The sequence below is a fragment of the Ptychodera flava genome, chromosome 10, assembly GCF_041260155.1.
Source record: "Ptychodera flava strain L36383 chromosome 10, AS_Pfla_20210202, whole genome shotgun sequence".
Taxonomy (NCBI): domain Eukaryota; kingdom Metazoa; phylum Hemichordata; class Enteropneusta; family Ptychoderidae; genus Ptychodera; species Ptychodera flava.
This window is the reverse complement of record NC_091937.1, coordinates 19788089-19810237: the sequence shown is the minus strand read 5'-3', so window position 1 is coordinate 19810237 and position 22149 is coordinate 19788089. Positions and strand designations below refer to the sequence as shown.

At 36.9% G+C, this 22149-nt stretch overlaps 2 protein-coding genes across 2 annotated transcripts in view; one reads left to right on the top strand and one right to left on the bottom strand.

Annotated features, from left to right (window-relative positions):
* Positions 1–22149, top strand: part of LOC139141541 (serine-protein kinase ATM-like) — a 111596-nt gene that overhangs the window by 87697 nt on the left and 1750 nt on the right. The window contains exons 19-25 of the mRNA XM_070711133.1: positions 2248–2410; positions 17057–17226; positions 18072–18107; positions 19107–19195; positions 19638–19796; positions 21130–21363; positions 22000–22108. Of these exons, the coding sequence (XP_070567234.1) occupies positions 2248–2410; positions 17057–17226; positions 18072–18107; positions 19107–19195; positions 19638–19796; positions 21130–21363; positions 22000–22108 (960 nt within the window). The remainder of the gene's footprint in view (positions 1–2247; positions 2411–17056; positions 17227–18071; positions 18108–19106; positions 19196–19637; positions 19797–21129; positions 21364–21999; positions 22109–22149) is intronic.
* On the bottom strand, positions 5183–15613 carry LOC139142931 (complement C1q tumor necrosis factor-related protein 2-like). Its single transcript, XM_070713127.1, has 6 exons — positions 15515–15613; positions 14120–14313; positions 12654–13357; positions 8989–9092; positions 7761–7954; positions 5183–7195 (listed from the first exon to the last, which is right to left on the bottom strand). Exons 2-6 carry the CDS (start codon positions 14301–14303, stop codon positions 6771–6773), a joined length of 1611 nt encoding a protein of 536 aa, XP_070569228.1. The 5' UTR covers positions 14304–14313; positions 15515–15613; the 3' UTR covers positions 5183–6770.

The following is a 22149-nucleotide window of genomic DNA, read 5'->3' as shown; positions in this document are numbered from 1 at the left end:
CGTCAGCAGTCATTACTGATAGCGGGCGTGTCCTAATTCATATGCAGATAAGCTTGTTTGCGTTCCCCAGATCACACTCCCCTCACACGCTATATAGACATTGCAGAACCGTAGACTTGATAGCGTACTATCGCACTAATTGCAAAGTTAATTCTAGGACGCGCCATTGCGCAATAAAATCTCGAATGGCCCTCATTTCTACGTTTGACGCGCAACATACATTATATGAATGGGTCGATCACGCAGAGTTCACGTAGTTCATACATTCGCGTAGCTCTCCGAAGGTCATTACCTCAGTCATAGTGTGACATGTAAAACGATTCAGTTACCTATCAACCTTTGCAATTAAATATCCACTACAGCATATATGGTGGTACATAGGAAGCTGGGTAGAAAGGACTGATGTAGGGTCAACGGTGTTTTGGAGCAGTACGCACGTGGCATGGCCGATGAATATAAAACAACGGCATTGGCCGCTGCGTAAAAGTGGAAAGCTAGTCGACACTCGGATTTTTAACGCCGGTATAGTTGATGAACCCAGGATGATCGGGCAGTCCTTAAATTGAAGCGTTTGCAACGTCTACCGTCCATACAAACGAAACGTTGAACACTGCTAGGAAAACGTCCATGATCGTTTTGAAGAGCAACACATTTTAGGTCGAACACATCTCCTTTTCCAGAGTAGCCAGGTCTTTGCATAGAACAACACCGCTGTGTAAAATCCTTTGGCTTGAACCAATGATCGTAAATTTGCCAATACATACGAGTTATGTATAAAAGTTGATGTATCGATCACTTTATTTAGGTCGTACGGTTTACAGTCTCGTGCTATATCAGTGTATGAGTAGCCTAATTGCACATTACGAGTGGAGTGATACGTACCGGCCGCCGCGTACTATGCATATGCATAGTACGCGGCGGCCGGTACGTATCACTCCACTCGTAACTGTGCCTAATTGTCGATGCGTGCAAATCGAGGGCCACTCGCGGAGAAACCCTACCGGTGCGCTAAGCTTTGATCATGATCGTTTCCACAGTCAAAATCACAGTCCTTAGCAATTTGTACAGTTGTTCAAGTCCGACATATCAATAATTCATCACATAAGTTACGTAAACAATTGAATCAAACCAAACGGTTTGCTGTTGCCATTATTGGGCCTGTTGCGTGCGTACAAGGGACAACTTTGCAGTAGGCTTGGTTAGTTACGGGGCGCCCGATTTCCAGTATTCTCCTTTTCTTGACTTGATAGACTATTGTATTTTCTGCAGAAAATTCAAGGGTTTTACATGTGTGATGATGATGGCCCCCGATTTTCTAAAATGGCCCCCTTGGGACAGGAGTTGGGGCCAACAGTGGCCCGTTGTGTTTAAATCCTAGAATGAACACTGTGTAATTGTTTATCTAACATTGCGAAAAAGACGTCAACCACCGTAAAGAGGCGTGTGCAGGCTCCGACAACCCTAAGCAAAGAGTGATAAAACGTCGCACTGCTGAGAAAATCGTCGTTGACACGATGTCTTGACCACACTAAGAAAAATGACTTGCTCTCTGGTGTAGACTATGTCTGGAACTGTACGAATACTTGTTTATTGGACTAGGCTTCGACAAACATTTAATTACGGTTTATTGTTTACAGACGGAAGTAATCCTGGTGTTTGGAGAAGTCACAGCACGTCATTATGTAAATTAGCTAGTGCAACGCAACGTTGTGTCACTCAAGATGGATTATGGAAATAGCAATGCAAATGTGTCCACAATGTTTACAAAAGCTCCCCGATTTAACCGGATAGCCACGTGCATTTGTTTTGATTTTTAAAAATCGTGAATTACACGGAAACCATTCCTTATCTTGAATTGGCGACACATCTCAATTCTGGGTCTTACTTCAAGGCGTATTCTCAGAGAATTTTGAAAATTTGACAGAAAATGAACAATTTGGTATTTATCATCCTTAACTCCATGGAGAAACATAAAAATTTTTTTGAAAAATGGGGAACATATTTTCACTGTACGAACATTGAAAAACTAAGACGATGAAAGGTTTTTTCACACCAAGAGATTTAAAATGAGCCTCCACAAGGGGTAGATCAGAATAGAATAGTAAAAGTTTGAGAGTCCGACTATCTGTATACCCGAGGCACATTCTACCTTAATGGGTCATGAGATGGCCTATTCATATTTACATCATCATCCTGACAGTGATAAATATCCAATCCAATCAATACGTATCACATTGATCTGTTCAGAATGTGGGTCGATCATCACTTTCAACGACAGCATTTGGTGATATTGATGATGATTTCATGGACGTGGACTTGCAAGAGAGCAGAGCAGAGGATGATTTTGACTTTGATGTGCCAGAAGATGCAACAGAGTCCCCGGATACATCAGAAACAACACAAAACACAGGTAAGCAAAACAATCACCATTTTACGTGATATACTGTGGGGTAATTTCAAACCCATCAAAAACATTTTATCTTGACAATGTTATTGCTGGTTCTTCATATAGCATTATATGTATAATATTAGCTGTACGTTTAGGCAGTACGTGCCTGAAAAGTGAAAGACAAACTTTCGCTCAAGCTTTCCGCAATGAAACTTTCAACTTTACTCTTACCAAATCATGAATAAAAATCAGGAGTTACCTCTGCAAAGTTTGGTACGAGAGAAACAAATTACAAACTTTAGCGGTATTTGAAATTTAAAATGGCTGCCATCCCTCTGTTAACTCTATGGGGAAAAAATCAAATTTTATATTTTTGAAAAACAAAGACTGTGAAAATTTTGCAAGAGCTTTAAATCAATCCCCACATCAAGTAGAAGGTCTGAAAAGAATTGTAAAAATTTAAGAGTTTGAATATCTGTCCCTGAGGCGCATTCTACCTTAAGAAGGTTGGACAAATTTCATACAAATTGCACCTGCTTTTATTGTTGCAACTTAATATGGAAATAAACGAGTTTCATAATAATAATGATGATGATGTTCAACTTGGTAAAATTTAACTTATTTGTTCATTCCTGTACTGGCACCGGTACAGTATTAGCTTCTAAAGGGTTTGTTACACATACAATGTCAAGCAAATTGTAACTTCAGAATGGTAGTAGTGAAATTGATTGTTGCATCTTTTAGATCAGTGGCACTGAATGAGAGGTGAACTTCCTGTTTACTACATGTGTATATGCAGGGTATCAAGTAATCTTCACTCGTATATAAAAAACTATTTGTACAATAATGATGCACCAGAGGGGTATGTCTACCCATGTAAAGCCTTATATCAACTGTTAATATGCAGGGCAAGCTGAGTGAAAACTGTACTTCACATTTTCTTGCATATACCAACTATAATTTAACACAGCCATACTGATTAATTCATACAAGCAATGACACTTTATTTCTTTCCAATATATAAAGTGTGAATACTGCAAAACACTACTGAATGAAGCATTTTATGGCTCAGTGTAATATGTATTTGTGTTGATTCAATATGTTCATGTTCAGCCTGACAAATTTACCAGCTAAATATTGGTTGCCAGTTTTTAATTCATATGGTACAATACCTCATAATGAGAGGGGTACACTTTGAATTCCTCCCTCACTGCACCACCTATCAATGACCACAACTCTCGAATTTGACAAAATATTGAACTAAAGTTTTGAATGCAAAGTTCTGAATATATATGCATAATATTACTCTTTGTGGCATTTTAGTCCCTGTAGACGCAGTCCAGCGGGGACTTATAGATTGGATCCCATCCGTGTGTTTCTGGCTATACACAATTTAGAAGTAAATTGAGAAACTGTAATATTCCAACAGAAAAAAAACCACCAGGAAATACATAAAAACTTGCAGCTGCAAATAGAGCTGTAAGCTGTTCTTGTCTTGTAAAAATTAATCAAGGATAAAATAAAGGATCATAGTGTTTAGGTTAGGTTCAGAGAACAAACTTGCCTAGACCCTGTATGTTGCTTACGGACTCCGTGCCTCTGACCCCACTCCGTCTAGCCTCGAGGTCCACTTTTAGTGCTGTAGCATAAAAAAACAGCTCATTTGAAAGTGAATGGTCTCCAGGAGAGACGATGATGTCACTGGCGTCCCTTTGGAAGTCAATCAGCCTAAATGTTCTTCTCATGATTGGCCAATGATTAAATGGGTGTTGCTCATAAACCAGCTCATAAACTGAACGTTCTCTGGCTAGTTTATGAGCAACATCCATTTAATCATTGGCCAATCATGAGAGGAACATTTAGGCTGATTGACTTCCAAAGGGACGTCAGTGACATCATCGTCTATCCTGGAGACCATTCACTTTCAAATGAGCTGTTTTTTTATGCTACGGCACTAAAAGTGGACCTTGAGGCTAGACGGAGTGGGGTCGGAGGCACGGAGGTCGTAGCGATATATAGGGTCTAGGCAAAGAACAAACCATCTCATAATGAATGTTTGACCCTCAAAATAGCCTCCATTTTCTGTATCTATGACAATAAACTTATATTAAACTTCACAAAAATCATTAGTACTTAATTTTCACCAGAAGTTTGAAAAATGGATCTACATATACGGTATAGACCAACAGAGAGTTGCAAGAAGTTAAGTCTCAATATGTATTTCCAAGGTCAATTCTATCTTGACCCCTTTGTTACCATAATTTTGCCAGAGCTATTATTAATCCACAATGACTGTGGACCTGTTTTCATGGAATCGGGGCTAGAGGGTGAACAGTTTAGTTTTCATGTAGCAGATAGCCTGTAAATGTAGATCCTTCATCTCTATCACTGAATAGGGAGTTCTCATCATACAGTCTGACCCATACAATGTCTCCTTCCTGCAAATCTATGATGACACTGTTGGAAACAGACATGTGGTTTTTATTCCCATCTTTCGTCACCCACAAACACGGCAGATCGTCCTGATTTTTCATCAGGCAAGCACGCAAGTCGTTCTCTCTGTCTGTTACGCCGGATATCATGAAGAAATAGACACCACTGACAGGACATGTGAATATACCAGTGGATGCACTATAACCATTGCCTACGTTAGAAAATACCTTGTCATAAATGACTGTGGTGTACCTTGTTACTTGCCCAGTGCTAGATCTTAGTGCAGCTGAAAATGCCACTTTTTGTGGATTCTGTACTCTACCCTGATCACCTTTCTGTCCTGGATCACCCTTATTAGTCCCCACGGACACCGTCCGGGGGGACTTATAGGTTTGGTCATGTCCGTGCGTGCGTCCGTGCGTGCGTGCGTGCGTGCGTGCGTGTGTGTGTGCGTGCGTCCGTCCGTTCACACAGATATCTCAGAGATGCAAGAAGCGATTTCATTCAAACTTGGTACAAGGATTACTTCATATGTCATACAGATGCATGTCGATTTGTTTTGGGATACGATCCAATATGGCCGCCAGGCGGCCATTTTATTACGATTTTTTCATGTACAGAGCCATAACTCAGACATGTTTCAACCAATTTTATTCAAAGTTGGTGCAAGGACATTGACCAATGTCATAGATATGTACGTCAATTTGTTTTTGTGATACGATCCAATATGGCCGCCAGGCGGCCATTTTATTACGATTTTTCATGTACAGAGCCATAACTCAGACATGTTTCAACCAATTTTATTTAAAGTTGGTACAAGGACATTGACCAATGTCATAGATATGCACGTCAATTTGTTTTGTGATACGATCCAATATGGCCGCCAGGCGGCCATTTTATTACGATTTTTTCATATACAGAGGCATAACTCAGGCATATCTCAACCGATTTTATTCAAAGTTGGTACAAGGACATTGACCAATGTCATAGATATGCACGTCAATTTGTTGTTTTGTGATACGATCCAATATGGCCGCCAGGCGGCCATTTTATTACGATTTTTCATATACAGAGGCATAACTCAGGCATATCTCAACCGATTTTATTCAAAGTTGGTACAAGGACATTGACCAATGTCATAGATATGCACGTCAATTTGTTTTGTGATACGATCCAATATGGCCGCCAGGCGGCCATTTTATTACGATTTTTTCATATACAGAGGCATAACTCAGGCATATCTCAACCGATTTTATTCAAAGTTGGTACAAGGACATTGACCAATGTCATACATATGCACGTCAATTTGTTTTGTGATACGATCCAATATGGCCGCCAGGCGGCCATTTTATTACGATTTTTTCATATACAGAGGCATAACTCAGGCATATCTCAACCGATTTTATTCAAAGTTGGTACAAGGACATTGTCCTATGTCATACATATGCTCGTCAATTTGTTTCACGTCATGTAGCAGTAACATGTCAATTATTGAAGTTTCGTAAGTAGGCTGATATGTCAAGAAATATGTACTGCATCAAATTCATGAAACTTTATACAGATGTTAACCGATGATTAGCTCACATTGCTTTAACATCGAAAAAGACATTTATCAGTGTCATTTTAATTAATTTGTAATTGCATAAGTAATGAACTTTCCTAATTAGGGTGATATAGCCACAAATTAATACAACGTCAAATGTGATGAAACTTGATACAGATGTTGATCTCATAGTGTTGTAATACTGCAAATACTGCATCAAACTTTATGAAATATGGTACCAGTGATAATCTGTTAAGTGTTAGAATTGTATGCAAAAATGTTTTGCAACATCCTGTTGATTAATTCCTAGTTGACTCATTTTATGAACTTTAGGATGGTGGCCTACATTGGTTTTATGTTTTCATCACCATGGAACTCATTCTTGGCCATTGAGCGCCATCTGTATCAAAGTATTTTTATCACAGACCTAATTAATGAAGAGGACTCTATCCCCTCTGAGGACATGTAATCAAAGTACCCTTTATTAACAAGTGGGGACTGTGTCATCAACGATGACTTGTTTCCTTTCAATCCCATAGCCCTTCTTTCTCCATGCTCTCCTTTTGGACCAGTGTGTCCACTTTGACCAGTAGCACCATTCATTCCTGGGTCACCTTTGTCTCCTTTTGGACCAGCCTGCCCACTGTGACCAGTCGCACTATTCATTCCAGGGTCACCTTTTTCTCCTTTTGGACCTGATTTTCCAGGGAAACCCCTCTGACCAGTCTCACCCTGTGGGCCAATATCACCCTTTGTCCCTTCAAGACCAGCCTGGCCATCTCTACCCGGTAACCCAGGGGGGCCTGCTGGACCAATGCTTCCAGGAATTCCTAAAATGAGATTTCAAACAGAAACGGTGACTTCCCTCTTTTCACAAATGCAACAACTTTTTAACTATTTCCCTATCAAAAAATGCAATACAAATCAATGTCAGCTGGTGCCAAGCATGACCTTTGAACTTTATAAAATTTTCAACCTGTGCTACCCTGTAATATAAGTACTGCCTAGCTTCATCGCTGAAAAAGAATAACCGAGGCCCACAAAAAGTTAGCTGGAACCTGATGAAAAGTTGTAATTTTTTGAAAACCGATTATTTAATTTTAGGGGTGGTTTTGCTTTGTTTTCGTAGCATAATTTAAACATTAGAGGTTTATTGGAAAGTTGAAACCCTTCACTTGAAGAAAAAAAAATACATGCTAAGCTAAGCTAGATTAGTTTTGTTGAATTTCTCGGTGCTAGAAAATTTCTAGAGTTTTTAGTATGATGAAAGAATTGAAATGTGGCGACAGTAAAGTACTAGCTAAAGTGTAGATTTGTTTTGGTGAATTTTGCATTGCTAGAAAATTTCTAGAGTTTGGTGAACGATGAAAGATTTGCTGTTGCCAAAGTAACTACCTGGAGTTCCTGGAATTCCGTGGACTGACTTGCTACATGGCTGGCTTTCACCTCTCAGTTTGTCAAAGTCTTGACTGTCAGGTGTCAGAGTTGAGTGTGCAGCACATGATGAAACTTGATACAATGTAACAATAATGTAACATTGTAGCAGTGTGAACAATGCTAGTGTTCTTTGCAACTTCATTGTCAGTGCCCTTCATGATAAGGAATTGAAATGAAAATATAACTTTTAGGCAAAGATAAGTAAACAGTGTCCATACACTCATGGAAAATCTTTGAATTTTAAGCCTGCTTGAAAGTCCTGAAATTGAGTCCTTGAAAGATCTAGAATATTGATAATAATGCACAATTTTAAAAATTGTCAAGATGATCAATTGTGATATATTGATATATATATATATATATATATATATATATATATATATATATAAAATGATATTTGAAAATGATATAACATGAAAATGATATCTGGAAAATGTTATTTTTGACTGCAAAAAGTCCCTGAAAATTGGTAAAAAAGTCACCAAAAGTCCTTGAATTTTAAGTAACATTAAGTGATTGGACCCTGGGTAAAACTTTATGTCACAAATAGGAAAATCCTATCATTTCCATCAGGTGTTATTGGTAATGTAACAAGTGGAGCTGGCAAAATTATTTATGTGCTAGGATTGGTTTATTTAATAAGTGAGATTTGACGAAAAGGCATGGGTTTCTAATCCATGACTTCATACAGTGTATTAAGATGTTATTAGCCGGAACTTATGCGGTCCAAATAGCAACATTGAAGCAATCAAAAATAACTTTAGGTTTGTATGCAGAGGTTTTAAATTCTGCTAGACACAATGGGCTGCTTCATAGTCTGTTCAGTGTATAAGTTTGATCTGAGTGATCAGTAGGATAATCAATGTTGAGAAAGATTAGAATGTTAGAAAACAGGATGCAATAATGTATGTCACATTTCATGGTGTAGTATTTAGCATCTACAGTTAACTAGCTGTATTTTGTGGAGGCTCTCCTCAGTAATATCAATACAGACATATTTCTAGGTGGGAGAGGATTTCAAATCAGTCAAATTCCTGACATCACCTTACATGAATGAAAAGCTGTGGCAATTATGAAATAATTAGACTTTAGCAAATAAAAAATTACTTTGTGCAAAACTTACCAACTTTGGTAACGTAAGTCTTTAAATACAAGTGACAATCAGCTTGGACTATGCACAGCCTACCGCAACACAGTGCCGCTCTTCTCTGCTTGGCTGAGAAACACACAACTGTCTTCTATCAATTTGATATGCAAATTATCTGAAGCCACTGTCAGTCCATATTTGGACTGATGATTTAAAAAATGAGCCACCACAAGTTAATGAAAGTTCTTTCAGTATAAAATAAACTTCCTTGATCTATTTAAGGTTCCAAGACAAGCACTGGGCCCTTACAATCAATCAGGAAAGCCTGTTAAAATGTGAGCACATGATCCATTAAAGTATATATTTTCTGAAAGTCTTGATATTATCAAATGATATAATGTGTATTTTTAAATGATTGGTTTCATAGGATCATGTGACTGTAAATTTGAATAACTTCTCAAACATTGGTTGTTTTTACTTTCCGCTGCACAAAAGCTACAGTGTTTTACGGTTGAAATTTGCAAGATTAAAAGCTGTTGTAGATTGTTTTCTATTTATTGTGATTGATCCCTATTCTAACAACTTTAACAGTTTGTAGAAAATAAACTGGATATAAAAAATCTAGTCATTCTAGTTCATTATGCTGTCAATCATTGGCGCTAACCAGGACTTGAAACACTTCAGTGTTTGTGCAGGGGAAGGAAAACAATAATTTTAAGAGGTTGTTAATCCCAACAGACAAAGTCAGGGGGACGTATAGATTTTGTTGTGTCTGTGTGGCCGGAGGTGCATCTGTTCACACAAATGTCACAGAGATGCCTTAAGCCATTTCCAAACTTGGTACAAGGATTACTCCCTATGTCATACATATGCACGTTGATTTATTTTGTGATTCAAGCCAATATGACCTCCATCAGTGGTTCCCAAATTTATCAACCAAGTGGGGACTATATCATTCGCAATGACTTGTTCAAATATATGATGACACCTAAACAAACCTTATTTCAACATAAATGACAAAATACAAATCACAGCACTCGCTTATGTCCAGGCTTTCAGAAAAAATACCCTCTAATGGGGCTACAAGCTAAGTTTTTGCAGAAAATATTCATCGTTCTAAAGGGCCTATTGCTTGTCATGCATCCTTAATTATGTCAAAGTTACTTTTTATCTACATCAACACAAAACAATATGCAAATTAGAATTATCCGGGATGCAGTATTTAAACTCCGAAGGTTAAGTTACTATTCTGCGGAAGTTGTGTGGACTGATGATAACTATGCTTGTGACTAGGCAAGACTGTTGTAATATTTGATATAAATGAGAACATCAGAATCAATTGAAGACAACATTTTTGAGTGGACGATTTGTACGGGTCATATGCATTTCAGGGAGTGCATCTCAACATTTTTCTAAAACAGGAAAAAGAGTGAATTTTCAGTGTTCAAAAAATATTTCCTCCAGTATATAAGTTGCACTTTGTACAAATGCCTAGAAAATGCTTATCAAGGATACAACTTGTCATGATATGTGTTCAGTGCCCGATACCAGCCCATTCTCTATTATGGATGAAACTTTAAGTAAGAGTTTTGGCAGAAGTCGACAGTTCTGTCACCAATTTATCAAGAATACCATATTTCTCAGAAATCCAGCATTGCCCATGTGCCAGAAAATGCAGGAAAGGAATATAGAATCCTCTCTGATAATGTGTCACTCTGTAGACAGCATGGAAACCTGATTAATTTACCAGTCTATTGTCAGCAACAGGGGTATTATCAAATACTTTAGGTAATTGTCTAGAATCAAGTTTGTAGACATTTTTTGATTTTTCATGCAGATAGCACTTTGTTGAATATTTGAGACATTATAAGTAGTGAGACTAATTCTAATCATTGACAAGTTGTAAAGGAATTTGATTTTGTTTAGCATTTTTTTATTGGTGTGTTTTTTAGTCTCTATCTTGGGGTACTAAAAGATTTGACTCTGTCCATCTGTGCATTCAGGGCCATTTCTTTGATGTGTGGCAGAAGGATAATACTCTATGATGTTCATATGCACATCAATTTGTGTAGTGATGATGATCCAATATGGTTACCAGGCAGCCATTTTGTTTCAGATTTGTTTATGTCCAAAGCCAAAATTAGGAATTGTCTTCAGAAATTACATTCAAACTTGATGCAAAGAAATTGCACTCTTATCTGCATTTGTATGTCTACTTTAGACTCAATATTATCCAATATATGGGGACAATGAAATTTTTGATTTTTGAAAAACAAAGACAGTGAACATTTTTCTTACTCTAAGAGCTTTAAAATTACTCCCCACAAGTGGTCCATCAGAAAAGAATTGTAAAAATTTGAGAGTCGGAATATCTGTCCCCGAGGTAACATAAGAAGTTTGGACAAATTTCAGCCAAATCGCACCTGCTCTTATTGTTGCAACTTGATTTGAAAATATTGGTCTTCACAATAATATTGTTGGTAAAAATTAATGATTTTGTTCATTTCTGTACTTGAATTAGTTTCCTGTGTACTACTACATGTGTATCTGCAGGGCATCAAGAAATCTTCACTTGTATAAAAGAAACTATTTGTACAATAATGATGCACCAGAGGGTTATGTCTACCCATGGAAAGCCTTATATCAACTGTTAATATGTAGGGCAAGCTGCCTGAAAACTGCACTTCAGGTTTTGTTATGTCACCGTCCGGTGTTTATTATACCAATTACAATTTAACACAGCGGTACTTACATGTATTAATCAATATCATGATGCACAAACATAACAGTTTATTTCTGTCTGATATATAAAGTGTGAAACATAACAGTTTATTTCTATCTAATATATGAAGTGTGAATACAGTGAAACACCATAGAATGAAGCATTTTTTGGCTCAAACAAGATTGCTTCCATGACATTTTATATTGTTATATGTTTTTATGTTGATTCACTTTGTTCCTGTTTTGCCTGGCATCAATCAGCTATATATTGACTAATTTTGTTTGCCAGTTCTACCGTGAAATGGTACAGTACCTTATCCATGAGAGGGATACACTTTGAATTCCTCCCTTCCCGTGACCTATCAAACATGGCAACTCTCAAACTTGACAAAATTTAGAACTCAAGTTTTGGACAGTAAAGTTCTGAATATATGCATAATCTTACTCTTTGTGGCTTTTTAAAAATGCTGCAGTTGTTGGAGATATGAAAATATTTGCATAATGTATGTGTTCGTCTAGACTGAAATTTTAAGATCTGCCGCTTGAGGTCACTTCTTGCATTCCCTTCTGACAATAAGGAAGAGCAAAGATTGCTTTTGATTGACACTTCTTCCTGTCTTGTGTTTATTATGTTGTTGATTTGCAAAATCTATTCATTAATGAGACACAGGGTCCATACACTCCTGGAATGTCCTTGAATTTCCTTAAATTGTAAAGGCTCCTGGAAAGTCCTGGAAAAATCCTTGAAAATGAAATTGGGTCTTTTAAAGTCATGGAAAATTTATAATCCACACAGATTTCAAAAATGACAAGATTATTAGTTGTGATTATTCCTTAATTTTCATTAGAAGTTTGAAAAATGAATCTACATATACCTATAAGCTATAGTCCAGCAAAGAGTTGATGGAAGTTGAGTCACAATATCTATTTTCAAGGTCAATTCTATGTTGACCCATTTATTACCATTATTTCCCCCAAAGAATAATCCATGGTGAATTTAGGGGCCTGTTTTCAGGGAATCGGGGCCATGGATGAACAGTTTAGTTTTCATGCAGCAGATAGCCAGCAAAGGTAGATCCCTCATCATTATCAGTGAAAAGGGCATAGTTACTGTAAAGTTTGACCCACACCACATCTCCTTCCTGCAAATCTATGATGACACTGTTGGAAACAGATATGTAATTTTCATTTCCATCTTTTGTCACCCACAAACACGGTAGTTTGTCCTGATTTTTCATCAGGCAAGCACGCAGGTCGTTCTTTTCATCCGTCATGCCAGATATAGTGAAGAAATAGACACCGTTGACAGGACATGTGAATTTACCAGTGGATAAACTATAATTATTTCCTACATTAGAATATATCTTGTCATAAATGACAGTTGTCTCACTTGATACTTTCCCAGTGCCAGATGTTAACACAGCTGAAAATGCCACTTTTTGTGGATTCTGTACTCTACCCAGATCACCTTTCTGTCCTGGATCACCCTTATTTCCTTTCAGACCCATAGCCCCTCTTTCTCCATGCTCTCCTTTTTGACCAGTGTGTCCACTTTGACCAGTAGCACCATTTATTCCAGGGTCACCTTTGTCTCCTTTTGGACCTGATTTTCCAGGAAAACCTCTCTGACCAGTCTCACCCTGTGGGCCAATATCACCGATGTCACCCTTTGTCCCTTCAAGGCCAGCCTGGCCATCTTTACCTGGTAACCCAGGGGGGCCTGCTGGACCAATGTTTCCAGGTATTCCTAAAATGAAATTTCAATCAGAAAAGGTGACTTCCCTTTGTTCACAAATGCATCAATTATTTCTTGATCAAAAAATGCTATGCATTGCAAATCAATGTCAGCCGGTGCCCAAGGATAAACTTTGAACTTTATAAACTTGAAAACCTGTGTTACCCGGTAATATAAGTACTGCCTAGCTTCATCGCTGAAAGAGAATGACAGAGGCCCATGAAAAGTTAGCTGGAATCTGATGAAAAGTTGTAATTCTTTCAAAACTGATTAATTATTTAATTTTAGGGGCCGTTTTGTTTTGTTTTCCTGGTATAATTTAAACATTAGAGGTTTATTAGAAAGTTGAAAGCCTTAACTTGAAAAAAAATAATACAAGCTGAGCTAGGCTAGATTAGTTTTGGCGGATTTCTCATTGGTAGAAAATTTCTAGAGTTTTGTGTATGATGAAAGAATGGAAATATGGCGACAATAAAATACTAGCTAAACTGCGTTGATTAGTTTTGGTGAATTTCTCGGTGCTAGAAAATTTCTAGAGTTTTGTGTATGATGAAAGAATGGAAATGTGGTGACAATAAAATACTAGCTGAACTGTAGATTAGTTTTGATGAATTTCTCGGTGTTAGAAAATTTCTAGAGTTTGGTGTATGATGAAAGAATTGAAACATGAAGTCAATAAAATACCAGCTAAAGTGTAGATTTGTTTGGGTGAATTTTGCAGTGCTGGAAAATTTCTAGAGTTTGGTGAACGATGATTGCTGCCAAAGTAACTACCTGGAGTTCCTGGAATTCCGTGGACTGACTTGCTACATGGCTGGTTTTCACCTGTCAGTTTCTCAAAGTCTTGACTGTCAGGTGTCAGAGTTGAGTGTGCAGCACATGATGAAACTTGATACAATGTAACAATAATGCAACATTGTAGCAGTGTGAACAATGCTAGTGTTGTCTGCAACTTCATGGTCAGTGCCCTTCATGATAAGGAATTGAAATGAAAATATGTTTTTAGGCAAAGATAAGTAAACAGGGTCCATAAACTCCTGGAAAATCTCTGATTGTAAGCCTGCTGGAAAGTCCTGGAAAAGTGATTAAAAAAGAGATAAAGTTCTGGAAAGATCTCGAAAACTGATAATCAATCCACGATATTCAAAATTGTCAAGATGATTAGTTGTGATATGTGTAAATTGATATTTGACAATTATAGAACATGAAAGTGATATCTGGAAAATATTATTTTAGACCTCAAAAAGTCCCTGAAAATTGGTAAAATAGTCACAAAAAGTCCTTAAATTTTAAGTGACATTGAGTGTATACACCTTTGGTAAAACTTTCAAGTCACAAGTAGGAAGATCCAATCATTTCCATTAGGTATTGGTATTAGTGGAGCTGGCAAAATTATGTGTTTGCTAAGATCGGTTCATTTAAATATGTGATACTGACCAAAAGGAATGGGTTTCTCTAATCCATGACTTCATACAGTGTATTAAAGGGACAAAGTCCGCTTTTGTTCATGAATTTTTTTTGATGCAAGATACTACTTAATATATTGTTTGACATGTTGAAAGATATTGAATAAATGGGTGACCATGCATATTTTCGCCTTTTGGTTTTAGACAAATGAAATCATCGTGAAAATGAATTAATGGCCATGACCATTAATTCATTTTCGTGATGATTTCATGTATCGTGTCTAAAACTGGGGTCGAATATATGCATACGAGTAGTATCTCGTATCAAACAAAGTTCATGAAAAATGGCCGGCTTTTTCCCTTTAAGATGTTATTACCCGGAACTAATGAGATCCAACTACCAACATTAAAGCAATGTATGTAGAGGTTTTAAATTCTACCACACACAACAGTACAGTCTGTAGGTTTGATCTGAATAATCAACATTTCGAAATATAATATTCAACTTTTAGAAATATTAGCATGTTGGAAAACAATATGCAACAATATCAGCCATGTTTCATGGTGCAGTGTTATAGCATCTATAATTAACTGGGTGTAGTTTGTGCAGTAATATCAATACAGACATATTAGTAGGTGGGAGAGGATCTCAAATCAGTCAAATTCCTGCACATTTCCATACCTGAGTGAGAAGCTGTGACAATTACAAAATAATTTGACTTTAGCAAATACAAAATTACCTAGTTCAACATGCAAAACTTACCAACTTTGGTAACGCAAGTCTTTAAATACAAGTGACAATCAGCTTGGACTATTCACAGCCTACCATAACACACAGCCACTCTTCTCTGCTTGGCTGAGATTTACACAACTGTCTTCTATCAATTTGATATGCAAATTATCAGAAGCCACTGTCAGTCCATATTTGGAAAGTTGATTTCAAAAATGAGCCACCACAAGTTATTGAAAGTTCTTTCAGTATAAAATAAACTTCTTTGATCTCTTTAAGGTTCCAAGATACGCATTGGGCCCTTACAAACAATCAGATAAACCTGTTAATATCTGAGCACATGACCCATTAAAGAATATATTTTCTGAAAGTCTTGATTATCAAACAATATAATTTGTATTTTAAATGATTGGTTACGTAAGGATCATATGCTGACTGTAAATTCGAATAACTTCTAAAAAATCAGATATTTTCTTTCTTTGACTTGTTCAAGTATAATGACGTTTAAACCTTATTTCAACAATAATGACACTTTGTCATCACAGCACTCACCAATGTCCAGGCTTTCAGAAAAAAATTACCCTCTAATGGGTTTACGAGCTAACTTTTTGCAGAATATTCATTGTTCTAAAGGGCCCGTTGCTCATCATGCATCTTTAATCATGTCAAAGTTATTTTTTATCTACATCAACACAAAACAACATGCAAATTAGAATTATCCGGGATGCAGTATTTCTACTCTGAATCTTACGTTACTATCCTGCGGAAGTTGTGTGGACTGATGATAACTATGGTTGTGACTTGGCAAGAGTGTTGTAATCTTTGATATAAATGAGAACAATACAGAATCTGATATCAGAATCAATTGAAGACAACATTTGGCAGTTGATGGTTTGTACAGGCCATATGCATTTCAGAGAATGCATCTCAACACTTTTCTAAAAAAGGAGATACGGTGAATTTTCAGTGTTCACACAATATTTCTGTCAGTATGTAAGTTGAACTTTGTATGAACACCTTGGGGATGCTTGGGGATTTGACTGAGCGGTTTTGTCTGTGGCTTCATCGCTGAGGTGACAGGGTACCGTACGTTGTGAGTTCGAACCCTGTTGAAACCACCATATTGTCAAGATACAATTTGTCATGACCAGATACATAGTCTCAGGTTACTGTGTGCATGGTGTACAGGCAGCAGTCATGTGTTCGGTGCCCAATACCAGTCCTTCCTGTATTGAAGTATTATTGATAAAATTTAAGTACAATTTTTGGCAGAAGTCATGTACCCGGTAGAGTGCTTAGTTCTGTCACCAATTCACCAAGAATACCATATTTCTCAGAAAATCAGCATACCGTAGTTTACTGTCATACAGAATGCAAGAAAGTGTTAATATTGAAACCTCTGTCATAATTGTATCTGTAGACAGCATTGAAATACTGTAGTTCATTCACCAACACCAAGCAGGCTGTCAAGCAGGTACTGGTAGTTACTTCTTCCTTGTGTGATTGTAGTATATGTTCAGGCAGGCATTGAATTCCTAGTTTGCTTGATACGTGTGTCTTTTTCTTTCCTTTCAGCCTGCGTTAGTCTGTTGGATATTGAACTCACAGAGCAACAGTCACTGTCTTTGGACAGTCTCAGGTTACTGTGTGCATGGTGTACAGGCAGCAGCAATGACAGGCAATCTTCTGGTCAAGTCAGTCCATCTGTTGTGAAAAAGAGTGTGCTGAAGCTACTGGAGGAAGAGGTTTGAACTTAATCTTCATTATCTCAGAGTTTAGGTCCAAGTAACTACTGTGGATCTTTTTTCCCATTCATGTATTGTTTGCATGTGTTTGTTTACTTTCATTTATCCCAAGAAAAATTAATACTCAGTATTTGTCATAGCAAGAAAATATATTCTTTCTCTGCTCTGTGAAGTATGGTGAAATACTGAGTATTTGTCACACAGTTGGAGTACGTGTTACATTTCATTGTCAGCATACATTTTGAATATACAGTACTGACATATGGGAAAGTGCACATAAACTATTTCAATATGCTTTTTGGAGAAATTAAAAAAATGTTATTCATATCATAAAGAAAAGATTACCCCCCAAAATTGTCGAAAGTTATATTTGATAGGGTTTTAGTTTTAAGATGTATGGGGACAGTTCAAATATTTGAAACCGTCAGTTTTGTACATCTGTGGTCGAGAATGGGATTCTAAAGCGATGAGTAACAATAAGATGTTAGGGCTAAAAATCTACTTGTTTGGATCATAAATTTAGTCATGGCTTGTTTTACATGATATGTGATGTTGTGAAGTGTTTTGAAATTTGATGTAAATAAAATACATCAGCAAATTCAGTGTGCACAGCGTTGATAGGCTAGTAATTTTCGTGAAGAATTTCTGTAAAATGTTCGATCCCATCTGCTTCCACATGATCAAATGAAACAATTATTTGGGTTTTTTAGAAGACTTAGTGTAAACAGCTCAATAAGCCAAGCTACAAAGAAGTGTAAAATTGAAATTGTAAAACAACAGAAAATGTAGAAATATTGAAGGATGTAATTCCAGAAACTGATTTTACTATAAATTTTCTGTTTCAGGTGTTTGATGTGTACAAACCTGTGGATGTGCAAATGGTAAGGTCCATAGCTAACACTTTGATTGCTTCATGTTACAAAGTCAAAATCCAAAAATGTTTCCATCGTTTTTGGTTTCATACTTATGAAAGTTTCATATTATTTTGATATGGAATGCAATGCAAATCATGGCCTTCATATCATGGTTTTCATGTTCAGTGGTAATTATTATTACGTTTTATATACTAGCACTATCAGTTTATGCACAGAAAGAATTATGGACCCAATAGTGCATATGAAATAAAATGCTTTTTCCTATACCCTGATCTTGACCTTGACCAGCATATGGCCCTCTACATGTAGGTCAGTGAACAATATCTGCAGGTCTGAATATTGCTTGTTCCATAATCAAAAACAGTGGTGTGGTGGCGCTCTAACGGTAGTAGGTTTCCACTTTTGAAACAGCACAGCAAATGAGTGTTGAGGGTCAATTCAGGTCAATTCAGGTCAGGTCAGGTCAGATCAGGTCTGACAGCATTATCAATAATAAATAATGGCATTTCAACTGATTTTGTAGCTATAGGTGACTTCTTAGGCTACCTTGTTTATCGTATTGATGTACATACAGGATATATGCCACACCCACCATGTTCATCCAATGTACGTCACTTAGTAAAAGGACATGCAAGTCATCATTAACAGTGTGCCACTTAACCCACAAGATATTTGAACTCCTTTGAAATCATTGATTTTTAGCAATATCTTGAAATTTCTTTGAGCCAATTATGTATCATATGTGAGATTATCTGAAGTTATAGAGGTTAACTTTAACCCCTTGAACACTTGAAATTTCCAGCAACATATCAAATTACTGTGTACCTCCAGTGCAGGAAATTTCTAGCTAGATTGTACATGTCTCCACAGTGTCTTTACTAGATGGGATAACTTTTGCAATGGCAGTCATGGGTTTAAAGTCTTTTCCACAGCACAGTACTTGTTTGGAGAGCACATATGTACTGAGGTTCACCTTCTCATATTTACCATACATGTACTTCTCAGTTCCTGGTAATCAGTACAGGGTTGCTGATAGGTGACAGCAATGATCCAGAACTGCACACCCAAACAGAGGCAATTCTACACACCTTAAAGTAAGAAAAAAATTGGCAAATTATTTTATGTCTGTGTTACACTATATACACTGTATCTTTCAGAAAATGAGCATACGTGTACCGGTATTATTTTGTTATTGTAATATGTATATATTAAATTTGCATGAAACCTGTGTACAGTTTTAACAGATGAGTATTATAATACTATAAGGACTACAGATTTGTAGTGACATTTCACAATGCATTATCATTAAAACAGGATATTATGCTCTCATGTTGCCTCATATTCCATATTATTCAAATCCGAAGTTGGCCTTTCCTTGATAAGGTCCAGAACCATAGACACACAAGATCTTACAAAAGGAGAGATCTGCCTGGAAATTTAGACCAACATTCATTCCCCAATATCCGTAGAGTCTAGATGTAATGTTTATGTGTGAGAAAATAACATATTCTTTCATTTGTTTCTTTTTTGCATCAGAGATATTGTATCAGCGCATAGAAAAGACCAGGAAATTTGCTCTGCTGCTCTGAAACTTCTGTCAGATATCATTCCCAGTTTAGGCAGCACACAGAGAGAGATATCTGATGAACTGGAGAGTGCCAGAAGTTTTGCTTTGCGCCTAGTGTCAGGCTTTTGGTATGTTGCCTTTTTTGAATGACTTTCTTTACCTTTATTTGCTTGATTAACCCTTTGAGTGCTGTAATTTTTCCTTCCAAAATTTTGGAGCAAAACTTACCAATTTTTATAAATTTTTTTATAATTTTTTGAAAATTTTAGACTTTATTGACATCACTTTTCTTGGCTGCTGTTTTTGATCAAATTTTTGGTAAAATTAAAAAACAATGTGTTGATCTGGAAACAAATTGGCTGGGTTATAATTACACGTGTGAAGAAGACCAAACTTGACTTTGGCGTTCAAAGGGTTAAGGTAGAATGTGCCTCGGGGACGGATATTTTGGCTCTCAAATGTTCACAATATTCTCTTGATGTACCACTTGTGGGGGCTCATTTTGAAGCTTATGGAGCATGGAAAGTTTTCACTGGCTTTGTTTTGTGAAAATCAGGAATCAGGGATGGTGTCCATTTTGAATTTCAAATATCAGTAAATATTGGATAATTTGTTTCTCTAGTACCAAAGTTTGCACGTTGACCCCAATTTGATTTTGAAAGAGAATGATTGAAAGTTTGCTTGACGAAATAAAGTTTGAACAAAAGATTTGTAAGACTTTCAGTTTTGAGGTACGAACTACCTTAATACCATACTCCATCCCATCAAGAGCAACATAGGCAGGGATGAGTGAGTCTTGTCAGTGTTTGGTGGGCTTTGAAAGTACATTTGATGTTGATCCTACACAATTTGTGAACATCTGCAGAACCACTAGGACTGCACAATTACCGGTCGAGGCACAAATGTGTTATCATGCCAAGATTCCCCGGCACAAACGCTGTAGGTTCGAAATCCTTTCCATATGAAAAGATACCTTACTTGAGGTGTGAATCGGTGATTGCTCTACAAATATCACGGGTGATGTCATATTCATAAACATTGTGATGTTTTGTGCTACTTGATCGGTAGTTTATTTACTCTCTGGGGAGTCTACGCCGGTAATGTGGAATTTTTTCCGCTCTCAGGGGATTAGTCTACCTACATGGTTTGTGCTGGCCAATCCCCTCATGTATAGTCCTAGCTTGTAATTGCCACTAGGACTTTCTTTGAGCCTTTGAATTCCACTGTTACAGAGATTTAACAGATCAAAGGTTAGCATGCCAATTTTTAATTTCTTGCAAAGATTTCAATTTCAGAATTTTGGAAGCTAAGAAAATTAATTTTATAGGTAGTGCAGATAAGAATTGTCAAAAAATCTCCCTCAGCAACCTGCTATCGTTTGATCTGTGTAGTGGAAGATTAGGGTCAATACTCAAAGAATATTCATTCCACCTCTGTTCTCTTGGCTGTATATCTTTTCAGGAAACTCCAGAGAGAAGGCCAGTATGCATCACCTGTCAGGTTGTCCCTTGCTAAGTGCATGGAGGAATTCATCAAACTAGACTTGGATGGAAAGTGGGCGTTTATAACACAGGCAACAAAACAGAGAGGAGATGGTGACAATGCTTCCGACATTGCACTGACCGAGCTGTTTCCAGACTTGCTAATGGACAAGAATCATGGGATACGTATGCATATGGCAGAGGCTATTCCCTGGTAAGTGAATCTTTTATACATTAGTTGTGTATAGTATTGCAATAAGGTCAAATGTGTGTGTGAAAAATATTGCCGTGATATGATTACAGTCTTCTGTTGACAAATTTTTAAACACTTGAACAACATGCCATGAAGAAATATACTGACATTAGTGAGTTTCTATTGGTATGGGTTATATGAGTTGTTCACTTTCTGCCTATATCTTTAATGTGCCAAACTATCCTTAAACTGAATGGTGGAACACATATTACAGTGACCTTCAAATTAATCCCGTATCTGCTATAAAACCAAAATATCTGATATGATGAAATATATGAAATCATGGCAGGACAGACCCTAAAATTAATTTTGTCAGACATTTCAAAAGGGAATTTTAAAGCATTCTCTTTCACAATCATAAATGAAAATCAGGGGTCATCGTGCAAATTTTAGTAATAGAGGAAGATTACCTAAAATTATAAGATTGTTTGAAATTCCAAATGGCCATCTCATCTACCGGTATGTTGACTCTTTGGGGAAAAATTTAGTATCCTATGGTTCTGATTCACATGTGTACGTTTATTTCTGTCTATTCAGTATTTTTTGAATTCTTTACGAATGGTTGCTATTTCATTGAATCCAATTCTGTCTTTACAGCCTGTTTGTGAAACAAAGTGACAGTGGACCTATCCCAGTATCAACTGATCTCCAGGACAGAGCATTTACACAAGTTGTACAAAGGATCCAGGAAGCAGCTACTGTGCCAGTGAGTCAAACTTTTTGTCTGTTTATTTGAGTTTGAAAGAC

Bases quoted from the DNA above. Each gene is read 5' to 3' on its own strand.
- LOC139142931 (XM_070713127.1), bottom strand. From the start codon at position 14,303: ATGAAGTTGCAGACAACACTAGCATTGTTCACACTGCTACAATGTTGC. The intron at 7,955-8,988 runs GTAGGCTGTGCA...CTTATCATGAAG, and splicing joins AAGAGCGGCACTGTGTTGCG to GGCACTGACAATGAAGTTGC. The intron at 7,196-7,760 runs GTAGTTACTTTG...ATCTCATTTTAG, and splicing joins CGGAATTCCAGGAACTCCAG to GAATTCCTGGAAGCATTGGT.